This window comes from Rhineura floridana, chromosome 4 (assembly GCF_030035675.1).
Source record: "Rhineura floridana isolate rRhiFlo1 chromosome 4, rRhiFlo1.hap2, whole genome shotgun sequence".
In the NCBI taxonomy this organism is placed as follows: Eukaryota; Metazoa; Chordata; class Lepidosauria; order Squamata; family Rhineuridae; genus Rhineura; species Rhineura floridana.
In genome coordinates this window covers 154,730,432-154,742,433 of record NC_084483.1, presented here as the reverse complement: position 1 = coordinate 154,742,433, position 12,002 = coordinate 154,730,432, and the positions used below count along the sequence as shown (strand labels likewise).

At 39.4% G+C, this 12,002-nt stretch overlaps 1 protein-coding gene across 1 annotated transcript in view; it reads right to left on the bottom strand.

The window, feature by feature from the left end:
* Positions 1–723: 723 nt before the first annotated feature.
* DNAH8 (dynein axonemal heavy chain 8) overlaps positions 724–12,002 on the bottom strand; it is a 338,579-nt gene continuing 327,300 nt past the window's right edge. Inside the window, exons 89-93 of the mRNA XM_061624897.1 lie at positions 9,646–9,802; positions 4,533–4,685; positions 4,251–4,440; positions 2,671–2,792; positions 724–1,011 (exon numbers count right to left, since the gene is read on the bottom strand). Coding sequence (XP_061480881.1) covers positions 724–1,011; positions 2,671–2,792; positions 4,251–4,440; positions 4,533–4,685; positions 9,646–9,802 — 910 coding nt within the window. The remainder of the gene's footprint in view (positions 1,012–2,670; positions 2,793–4,250; positions 4,441–4,532; positions 4,686–9,645; positions 9,803–12,002) is intronic.

Here is a 12,002-nt window from a genome sequence, read left to right as displayed (position 1 = left end):
GCATGTGGAATACCTTTGTTGGGTCAATTACTGTTAGCACTTTATAATCTGTAAACGTATCTGTCAGCATTTTTCCTGAAAAAGAACTTTTCCCCAATCATGTTACAGTATCAACCATTGTTTCCTTCACCTTCAGGTGACTTAATTCCATTGACTTAATGCAACCAAACATGCTTAAGAGGAAGAATATTGGTGGAAGTGTTTTGTGTTTTGTAACATATTTGTCTTTTTCAGAACTAAAAAACAGAACTAAGAATTCACAGTTTTGTACTACCTTTAAGATTTATATCCGTTCTACAGTTTTTGACAAGCAGCCTGATTCACGTACAAGTCAGAACAGGGTACTTGGATTTGAGCCAGTTTAGTTTCATTGACCTTCCTAATGACTGGCCCATTAAATCTAAATATTCCAGCATAACTCTTTAGTCAACTGAGCTAATAAATTCTATTAACAATAAAATATGAAAAGGGGGAAGAGGGGGAAGAAACCAAAACTCAGAACATGATTTTGCATTTTGACACAGAAAGATTTAATACAGTTGACAAAAGCCATAATACCAAAGCATAACTATATGGTAGAATTGCTAGAAATTATAAAGCAAATGGGATTTGCTGGTGGAAGACAACCATGAAAAAAGTCAATTTGTGTATCCTTTAATAATAAAGTTTAACTGATTGATATCTCATATTTTAATATGTTTGTCAAAATCCAAAGATGAGGATTTATTTGATGTCACACAGGAGAGCTACTCCTCTCAATATCCAGTGATCTGGAGATACAGTTGTCCTTAGGTAGATTGCAGTAATATAGGTCAAATCAGTTCTCCTTGGCTTCTTGTAAATAGGGCAAACATAGAGTTTAGGATCTCTTGGGCCAGTTGTATTAATTGCAAATATATGCACAACAGGGAGCACTGTGAAAAGAATCTTTGCTGTTGATTCAGTGAGTTTATTATTGCGTCTATCCCATCCAGCTCCATCCAAGTACAATCCATAAATATATACCCCTTCCTGCATGAAAGAATGGATGTTTATTATGCATAGAAAAGTGTCTGTTTTTAAAATTACAACATGACTGTTTCATTTAACCTATTCAATAGAAGATGTGGTATAGTTAGCAAAGTTAGAAATAATACAAAGAATTGATCTGCAGAGTTCCTGAGATTGCACTAAGTGGGAATGAAAAACATTAAAATATCAAAATCACCAAAAAGAGACAAAATAAATAATAGTGTTATGGCGCAACAGCAGGTCAGCCATACAGCAGCTGTGGTGGACTATGTGGGAAGACAAACAGCCCACAAATTAGAAAAAAACACAACTCTAGAGTCTTCTGCCTGTCTTAGCTTGTTTTTTTCCCCTTCCTGACTGCAAATCACAAATAGGCAGTGAGTTAAATATAGTTACTGTCCTAGGGCATGGTCTGGGGCTGCCACCACCTTCCCAATGACTGGGCCATTAAAGGTAAGCAGCTCTGAGTTTGGTTAGTATCTGGATGCATGCCTACCTGGGAAGCACCTGTATGCTGCCTTGGATTCCATGATGGAAAAAAGAGTGAATATAATATATATTGTATAAAAATACATAAATAAATAGAAAATAAATAAAACTACCTGAGAGGGAGAATGATATATATCACAACTATGGAATAATACACCAAGAAAAAATGCATTTGGGGCATTGTTTCAGCAACTTCTAGTCTTAAGATTCTATAACATGATAAATACCAAATAGCTACACCAGGGGTAGCCAACATGGTGTCCACCAGATGTTTTGGGCTACAACTCCCATCAGCCTCAGCCAATGTAGTCAATAGTCTGGAAGTTGTAGTCCAAAACATCTGGAGGCCCCATGTTATAAAAATTTGGTTTTTTACAAACACGAGATGTTGAAGTACAATGTAGTGACCTCCTGATTAATACATTTTCCACTTCATTACCATATAACACATCCTTGTATTTAAAAGGACTAGGTGACCAGGAATTCCATGCAAGTGTGTATGTGGGCTGGCAGAAGATGACAGATTGCTCTCTCTCTCCTTCAGCAGCCCATTTGGTTTCCATGCTAGCCAAGGAGGAACGAACGTTTCTTCCTCCATGACCACCACAGAAATACAGCAAGCTCGTGGGGGAGGGATAAATTTGTTGTCTTACACTTGTCTAATTGGCAGAAGGCAATTTTTAAAAACTTAACTCTTAACAGTCGAAGCCCAGGTTTCCATGCTGGTCATGGAAATGAGTGTTTCTTGTCCCTTACTAATCTAGTCAAATAAAATAAGCAATTTTATGGGTTAATTTGCACGGCTAATATGTGAATGAGAACATTGCCATTTCTTCCATTGTTATAAAATCTAAAGCGATTACAATGCCAACTTTTTTTTAGCATTTAAAATATGTATCTAGAATTAGCATAAAATACGGGTTGCATCCATTGCAATCATCCTGTTTGTGCATAGATTTCTGCTTGCACAAGAGAACCTCCCCTCACTCTCCGCACCTGTGCCCAAAATCTGTCTGGGTTTTTTTCCCCAATTCTCCAGAGCAGATGGGGGAGGAGACAGGAGAGGAGAGTGAAGTTCTGTTGCATAAGAGGTAGTCCTTGCATGAATGGGACAACTTCATTGAATGCAACCTTATGAATAGTGCCAAAATATAAATCTGTCACACATACAGGAGGGGCTGCTGTGATTTCTTCTTTAACTTGTTTCAGCACTTCATTGTGTATTGTTACTGTATCTAAAGCCCATCCTTTATGTGCTCGAGTCACTTCTTGCCTCATAGCTGTTAAAAAACCTGCAAAGTGAATGAAAAAACAAGGCAAGTTTAATACAACTTTTTCTGTTACCTGTCTTCAGACTGTAGTGCTTTGTAGTTGAAGCATTCATGGTATGAAAGGTACCCTAAAATTCTCAACAACAAATTACTGGCAAGAGATGTGGAATAAGTAAGAAAAGAGAAAAACAACAAGAATAGAACTGTAGACTACAACTATTATTATCTATTAGTGAATTAATAACAATAGCATCTAGTGGCTGCACTAATGATTAAGGATTTGACAAACCATAGGTTATAACAAACAGAAGCCAGTGATGGCCTCATTGTGACAAAGTATGTATGGGCTAGAGAGACAAAGAAGCACTACTGGTCTGTATTTTATATCTAGAGAACCATAATGCTTCCAAAATGTAAATCCACAGAAGACAAACAATTCTTCCCAGAAGAAGGAATATTTCAATAAAAAGCATTTATCTGTTCTTTGAAGCACATTGTTTTTCCTTTAGAATTTAGATAGTAGCATTCATCAGCCCACTACAGTGCAGAGTTGTCATTAAACTACTGAAAATTGCTATTTATTTCTTGTATTTGACTGTTGTTTCTTCCAGGTGTTACTCCTTTTAATTAATTTAATTGCCGCCCTGAGCTCCTGCTGGGAGGAAGGCCGGGGTATAAATTAAATAATAAATAAATAATTTCTTTCCCCCTTGCTTTTCTGTAAACATCTTAACAGCTCGATCCTATTGAGTCCAACTGAATTCAGTGCGCCTTTCTTCCTGGTAAGCAGGAATAGAATTTCATCCAGATACCCCTTGGTAAGTAGAAACTGGTTGCCAAGAAAGTGTGGAAAATTCCCATGGCCAGGGTATGATTTCAATGGAATCCACGAGGAAAGAACTGGTATATCATTTTAGGAACTGCTTTGGAATTTCTTTTTCCTTGAAATAACAAATTGGCATGCAATGATTTAAGCCTATGGTGAAATGCTATCTTGATAATAGGGTGTACAATCCAAATGGTGCAATGCTTGACAACAATGCATGCATGTTCACTTTCATCCATCACAGAGAGAGAGATCACATTGTTTGCTAGAATGTAAAATATACTCTGTTTTGGTTCCAGAAAATTAAATCCTACAGTGGAAGTCATACAGTGGAAATATTGGCAATTTGCAATTTAGAAAGAACTGCATACTCTTTTATATGTATGTCCTAAGGGACACTACACTCATTTGGATAATCAGACATTCAAATAAATGGAAAAGCTACTTTACCATCAGTTTGACAGAAACTGCAAACAATTATTATACTTTACATACTTTATATCAGAAATGCAAATTCGCTTTATAGAATTGAAAAAAAAATAGCCTTGGATCCCTATCCCTGCTCTCTTTAAGAACCTCATTACAGTAGAGTAAATTAAAATGTAGTTAAATACAGAATAATGTACAGTTATATTTACCCTTCTGATACTTACCTTGAGGATTAAAGAATCCAGTCATCCAAAATACATGAGGCCTCCCTTCAAATATCCAGATGCGAAACTGGTTGTTTCTCTCTAGAAGTTCAGTAAACCAGAATCCAAGCGTGGAAGAATCCCAAGATATGCGTTTCCAAAGTTGAGGAATTCGAGCATCATACATATTATCAAGTGCATCCCTTAAATTCTGAAGAAATTAAAAACAATAAATTAGTAGCCTTGAACTGAGATGTGTTAGTTTTAAAATGAGTAGTCTTACATAATGATGCACCAGGTTACCTCACTCATAATAATAGTTCCTTCTATGGCTAGCTTAAGGTCATACAGACTGTTTCGAAGTATTTTGATAACCTTTTGCATTCGGTCAATTTCTTGGCGAAGAAAAATATTCATAGAATTAAGATGTCCCATTTTAACTAAGCGAGCTTTCACCTAAATAAGAAATTCAGAAACTAGTCAATAAAGCTTTTAGAGTAACATTAGGAAAATAATTATTTTTGCATATTTTGTGCTTTTCAATTTATGATTCAAGGAGGCAGGGAAACCAATCAAGCCTAATGGGTACCAAGGCATTTTATTCTTCGTGGGCCATCTCACTCACTCCCGAGACCAGTACAGATTCTGCAATATGAACAATAGACAAATGTCCTGAAGTAGTATGGCATCCAGGGCAAAGAGTGTGAGCTGACAGCACCAAGGATGGCTTCTGCACTGATACTGGTTTTGCTATAGGGTCCAGTTGCTGGCTCACCAACACCAGCTGGCCACTGCAATAATTGCTGAGATGTAGATAGTGTACATTACTTGCACAGCTGCTTTTCACACTTGCAGATTAATGTCCACAAGGAAACTCATGCACATGCATCTGCCTTTTACTGAGTTTATCAGTATATGCTGACTTGCTATGCCATTCCAAAATCCCAGACAAAGGTCTCCCTAGGCTGCTACTTGCAATATTTTTACCAGAGGTGCTGGGTACTGGACTTGGGGCCTTCTACATGCAAAGCATGTGCTCCACTACTAAGCTGTAGCATTTCCCTATGGATATTACAGAGAAATGCATATGGTTCAAACACAGGTTCATCTCACAGAGTTTCTTCTTAGGGTGTTATACTGGAAGTACAAAAAGCTGGTGTAAGACACGAATCACTTACACAGATTACTTGTGTATCCATGTCCATGCTTATTATTTCTAAAGCCAGCTTCACTTAGAACCAACTTGAAACTGCAGCATAGCACTGCTTTGCTTGCTAGCAAAGAGCTCATTGTTCATCTCTTTTTAAAACGTGCCTCATCTTAGACGTTCGAGGCAGATTACAGAACTTTAAAATATGTGGGGAAATGCTGTGAAAATAAGATTTATAAAATGCTATGGCAAAAACAGTTTTGTCAAAAATACTGCTCAATCAAAGTTAGCCTGCTTACTAGACAAAGACACCCAACCTGGGTACCAGTGGCATACACTATTTATTTATTTTTATTTATTATTTGATTTATATCCTGCCCTTCCTCACAGCAGGAGCCTAGGGCAGCAAAAAACTAAATCGCCTCACATAATCAGCTGCTTAGGTGGTGGTGGTAAATGTTCTTGGAGGATGAAAATCAAGAAGGGAGGGAAAAAACTAGGGAGTGCACAGCGTGGAAGGAACAGTGGTAAGGTGTTAGGGAAGAGAATTGGTCCAGTATAAAGTTTTAAACTAACCACAAAAATAGACCAACTCAGACAACACCAAAAAAATGCAATATACAATGAGTACAGATACAAGTGAGGTGGGATGCCAGTAGCTTTGGATCTATTGGATCAAAGACCCATGGATCCCCCTGGAGCAGATGTACTGAAACATTACAAGAATCCTCTCTCCTGATCCACATATACCTTCTCCTGGGGAGCCATCAGGGTTTGGAATGTGGCAGCAGATTTGCCACAGTGTCCTCCCACCCCAAACCACACTTAGGACTGCTCTAAAATGCCCCATCATTTTTTAAAGTAGCAATGTTTTACCATCTCATGTTAGAACTCCCTTGCATTCATAAGAAAGACCAACCTTCCCACACCCAAAAATAGCAATGATGAATAAAGTTCACAAATCACTTCAATACAGTCACCATTTATTTTAACAGAGATTGCCCTGGGAGCAGTGCTCAATGAATTGAACCCTAAATACAGAGCTTGGAAAAGTTACTTTTTTAGACTACAACTCCAATCAGCCCAATCCAGTGGCCATGCTGTCTGAGGCTGATGGGAGTTGTAGTTCAAAAAAGTAACTTTTCCAAGCTCTGCCTAAATAGATAGACTTTATGATCATCTAAGCACTGATATATAAAGGGAATGACTATCTAGTTAGTGAAGAGAATACAATTATTGTATCCTTATGTTTTACTTAAGATTTGTAAGCTATTCATTGCAGACAATGAACATAAATTTATTTATTTATTTCTGAGAAATAAGTACGGTGACTATGTGAAGTAGCTAAATAGTATGTACTTAAGAAATAAATCCTTTATGGATTTTTCTAGGAAGGAGAAATTACAACTTTAATATTAGTATTATTCTTTCATATTTCTTCTGGGTGAATCTTATAACTTGTTTTTTTTTTCATTGCCCTTGAAGAACCCACTGGATTTTTCAATAGGAGCACAGATGGGCCAATGTTTGGAGCATCTTGACTATAAAAAGAGAGAATTATTCACTAATATGTAGAGTTGTTTGAAGTTACTATAATCTGGGGGTGTACATGACCTTTGATGTGTTATATGGAATCAAAGGAGCCATTCTCATTGGAAATGATTAGCTAATAATTTTTCCTGAAGGTACAGCCATTAGATACACATCCAGCTATATTCCTATTCTGGCATCATGAAGGGGCCTTAATGTTCCCTTATGTAGTCCCAGAGGATTCTCTATAACAGAATATTTAGGGCTAAACTGAAACAGAATAGGTGCATTTTACAAACACACCTAACTCTCCTACAAAACAAGCCCCTTGCCCCATTTTTAGTTATTAAGGGGGGAAGGGGGTTTCAAAACAGGACAAAATGTTCATTCAGAATGAAGGCATTGCCCTCACTCTGATTTGGCTTCACGTATGCTGTGTGATGACATGACATAATGGCACTTAAACTACAGATTAGGGAAAGAAGCAAGTGAGAACAAGCAGTATGCCAACAAAGATAACCAGGGTAGGTTCATGAAATTTCCATGTTTGCCCTTTTGTGTGTAAAAATGCAGTGCAACCCTAAGAATATTATCTGAGGTCTATATATCTTACTTTTTACAGAAGAGGTGTTTCAGGATCATGGATGAAGCATAACATTCATTAGCACCTTTGGCTGAAATAATGAATCTTTTAGAATCAGCCAGCAGCTGTTATAAAATGCTTGGAACCATGGTTCTGCCTAAGAGACTACAAGATTCAGGAATTCATCATATTACCTACTCACACTCAGTCTCTTGTCACAACAATACTGAAATCATTTTATTTGAATTTTCTTTAAATCTTAAGTTCTGATCTAAGGGAAATACTGCAAACTCAAACTCTAGCCCAAGTCATTGCCAGGTTGAGGTTATGAGTGGCCAGAGCTTGGAAAAGTTACTTTTTTGAACTACAACTCCCATTAGCCCTAGCCAGCATGGCCACTGGATTGGGCTGATGGGAGTTGTAGTTCAAAAAAGTAACTTTTCCAAGCTCTGTGAGTGGCCATCCCCAAGACTAGAGAACTGGGTATGTGTTCTCCAGTTCAGGAGCTCTGTGACCTTGCTGCCAGAGTGATAACTTTAGCTGAAGCTTGAAGTATAAGCACACTTGCAGGCAATTGCAGGCAAGAATAAAAGGCCACATCTTGTTATTTCTGCCATGTCTAACCAACCCTTGGACTTCATACTGATTGCCATCTGCAGGGGGCAATGTTGTCATTCTTTATTCTCTTGTTTGGGCTCTGAGGTATGAGCACATTCCAAGGCAGCTAATTAGAGTAGATCCCAGTCTGGTTCTATCCTTGGAGATCAACACCATCTTTGCCTAAAACTATTTATCAGGTATCTACTGACTGCTAGACGGATTGTAGGCAGATATTTGGTGTGATCGTTTGAGCTTAAATGCACATCTTGGGATGTTATCAAGTGTCCTAACCCTTGAACACTGGGTCTGTTCAGACATAATGATCTCGGCTTAATAAAACATTTTGTGTTTTGGAGAATCAAGATTAAACCACAGTTTCTCAGTTTGGATGTAATGTGAAACCATAGTTTAAACACACTAATGATAAGTGCCAAGCTGGCTCATGAAGGGAGGAGCAAGGGGGGGGAGCATGCAGACACAATATTTGTTCTCAGCTTATTATGCTGTAAGGATGAATGAAATATTGGGGATGTTTAATCTTTGATCCATCTAAGTGAACCAAGGTTTGGAAGTCTGCTATAGCAAAGAATCCTGGGAAACAGCCTCTCTGTGAACTCTGAGTTACATATCTTGAAAGCCTGAGGGTATAGACTTCCTCACTCTCATGGAAATTTGGGGAATGTTTTCCAGTGAGAAGCAGGCGCTCCTTTCCAACAAAGAAATAGTCTGCATTGTGTTTATTATAATCTTAACCTTTAGAAGGAGACAGGATAGTGATTATCTGAAACATCAGGAATTTACAGTGGGGAAGTTACAGTTATTATCTGGGAATTTATCTGGAAATGGTTTCTGGGGGAAAACAGATTCCTTGACTGGTAATCTTAAATCCTTTTATTGTCCTTGTCTGTCACATCCGTATCTGTCTGGTCACTTTTACAGTGGGGTTAGTTTAGTTAGAAAAAGTATAAAACATGAGGTGTTTGAAGGGGTAGTCAGTTCCTCTTCTGGAGGGCTCCAACGGATGCCTTACTTAACAATGCACCCCAGCGTCATCAGGACATACAGAGAGCTTCAGAGCTAAGGACTTGGGTGTGATCTTTCAAATCTAGCACAAGGTTACATGAAGGCGGAGCTTTGGCTCATCGGGCTAGATATGAAAGTCTCTCTCTTAGCCTTAGACTCACAGCAACTCTCCAGGAAAGGTATACACAACTTCTGGGCTCCTTCTTTTCTTTCTGTGTGGGTGAGCTTGACTCAACTCACTGCCTACCCATTCCTATAAAAAGGACTTTATTTAAACATGCAAGCTTTTACAGTTCTGCCTTGGCAGAACTGAGATGTGCCCTTCCACCATGGTCTCTTGTTTGCTTTCAGTTTCCCTTTCCCTTAGTGTCAATAGCTGCTGGCATTTTAGTGCAATCAGTGAGCACGTGTATTCAGTATTCTTCACTGTCCCACATGCAACTTTTCAGACACCCAGAACCTGCAGCAGTCCCAAATGCCTGCTCCAGTGAGATAGTATTTTCATGCCTGTAATTCATATATGGAATCACCTCATGGGGTACATAATCAGGAGGCAGTTTCTCAATCATATCTTCAGCTAATCGATACACTATGGCTTCTCGAGTTTCTCCTACTCCACCTCCACTTTCCTTTGGCTGAATATTGGTGATGGTGTTCAAGACATCAGCTGCTGTGTTACTTTGATATCTGAAAGGAAATTTCAATAATATGCAGCAGCTCAGAACTTCTGAGAAAAATATAATTGTGAGATGAAGTGTGCAGTACACCCAAAAGTCATAGAAGATCAGCTCATATTATTCTGGGACTAGGAAGGAAGCCTGACAGACAATGAAATGCCTGGGATGTGAGCCTCTTCTGAAGAATCAATCAGATTTTGAGCAAAAGTAAGAGGAAAATATCCAGAGGTGCTATAGAAGATTACTTTAATCTTTAGTAAATGAACTAATGCAATTTGTGCTTTACAACTCTTTAACAAAAGTATCTCCCTTTTGCAACTCTTTTCCAGAGATAACAGGTTCTTTTTATTCACTCTCTCTTGATATCTGTACCAACAAAACCTGTTCTCTCTGGCGGTTTAAACTTCCTTCCTTGGAGCATGAAAGAGGAGGAAACGGGGTGAATATGCAAGTTCAAGGCTCATGCTATTTGTCCTTGCCACAATGAACCATGGATACTTGTGGTGTCCGAGTGCGACCAGGGATTAGTGTTCTCTGGAAATCCACAATATGGGTAAAAATAAGCTCAGTTTTATTTATAAGGAAAAGAACCGATGAATTTCCATGTACATTTTATGTACATGTTATTGCATTGATTGCACATATTCTTGAATGGCAAACAGCCATTGGCAATCTGCCTCTTGCAGGGATCTTGAAGGAAGCACATTCCTTCCTTCCCCCAATGATAGGCCCATGCTGCCCAATTCACCATCTCCATTTCCATGAAGCTCTTATTGCTAGGCCAGGAGTGGGTAAACTGAGGCCTTCCAGATTGGACTCCAATTCCCATCAATCCCAGCCAGCATGGCCAATGGTAAGAGATTATGGGAGTTGGAGTTCAACAAGACCTGGAGGGCCACAGTTTCCCCAGCTCTGTGCTAGATGAAGCAAACTTTATTATAGAGCCTAACAGCTGGTTTAGCGCAGTGGGTAGGAGAGCCTGGCTGGGAGTCCAGAGTCTGTGAGTTCAAATCCCCGCTTGTGTCTCCTGGGTGTAAAGGGCCAGCTAAAGATCACCCCCACAGTGAGTGGCTCAGGGGTTATGTGCCCTGCCACCTGTGCAGCCGTGGGCAAGCTGCATAGTCACAAGGAGCCCAGTTGCCCCCCCCAGCTGGCAGTTGCGGACAAGGAAGGGGCTGGCTTGTACAGCTGTGGCAAGCTGAGCAGGCCCTAGCCAGCTGGAGAGGACTAGCCTCAGAGGGAGGCAATGGTAAACCCCCTCTGAACACCACTTACCATGAAAACCCTATTCATAGGGTCAGCATAAGTCGGGATCGACCTGAAGGCAGTCCATTTCCATTTTCAACCATTAATGAGGAATTGGATTCAGGGCCCTTGATTAGTGTCCAGAGAACAAAGGAACCCCCCCCCCAAATATAGATGTTCACCATCCCTGATTTAAAACAAGTTTCAGAGTGGTCCTCAGCAGTTCCAAATGTTTTGATGGTTTCCAAGCAGGTAAGTGCTTTTTCAAAGTCTGCAGGTAACAGACACATGCATTGTATATAAATTGAGTATCACTTTGAAAACATGCAGAAGCAGGGAAACTTAGGAAGATCTTACTGCTCCAAATTGTTTTTCCAACGATGCCTGCAATTTTGGGATTTAAACTTTAAAGCATAAAAATTTTAGTAGAGAAAAGAGGTAAGGGTAAAAATCCAAAGTTTCTGTACATTCCCAGAGCAGTAACACACTAACAACTCAGTACCTAAAATGCCACTTAGTTTCTTCTTCACACATAGCTCTTTCAAAGCTATTCGATGGCTAGGTTAAATAAGATGTCCATGGTGAGTGATAATCCCAGCTCATAAAGCAATATACAAACAAATACATCTGCTCCAGCAATAGTTTCCCTTGCATTCCAAGTGTGGCAGCAGTAGGTACTACATATGGGCATGATCCACAAAATACAGCTCCTGCACAAGCCCCACATGTTGGGAGCACATGACAGCAGCATTTGGTGTAGCACAACCCAGGATCATCACCTTGTGGTGATGAGTGGGCTTGCATGTTCCAATGAACCCTATGAGCGATGCCATTGGGAGTCATGTACTCCCAGTAGCATCACCCATGTGATAAGGTCAAGGGAGAGGAACCAGACAAAGAATGATCCAAGAACGTCCTCAGTGGCATAACAGGCGGAGGATAACAATGTGTATGTTACAACGGTT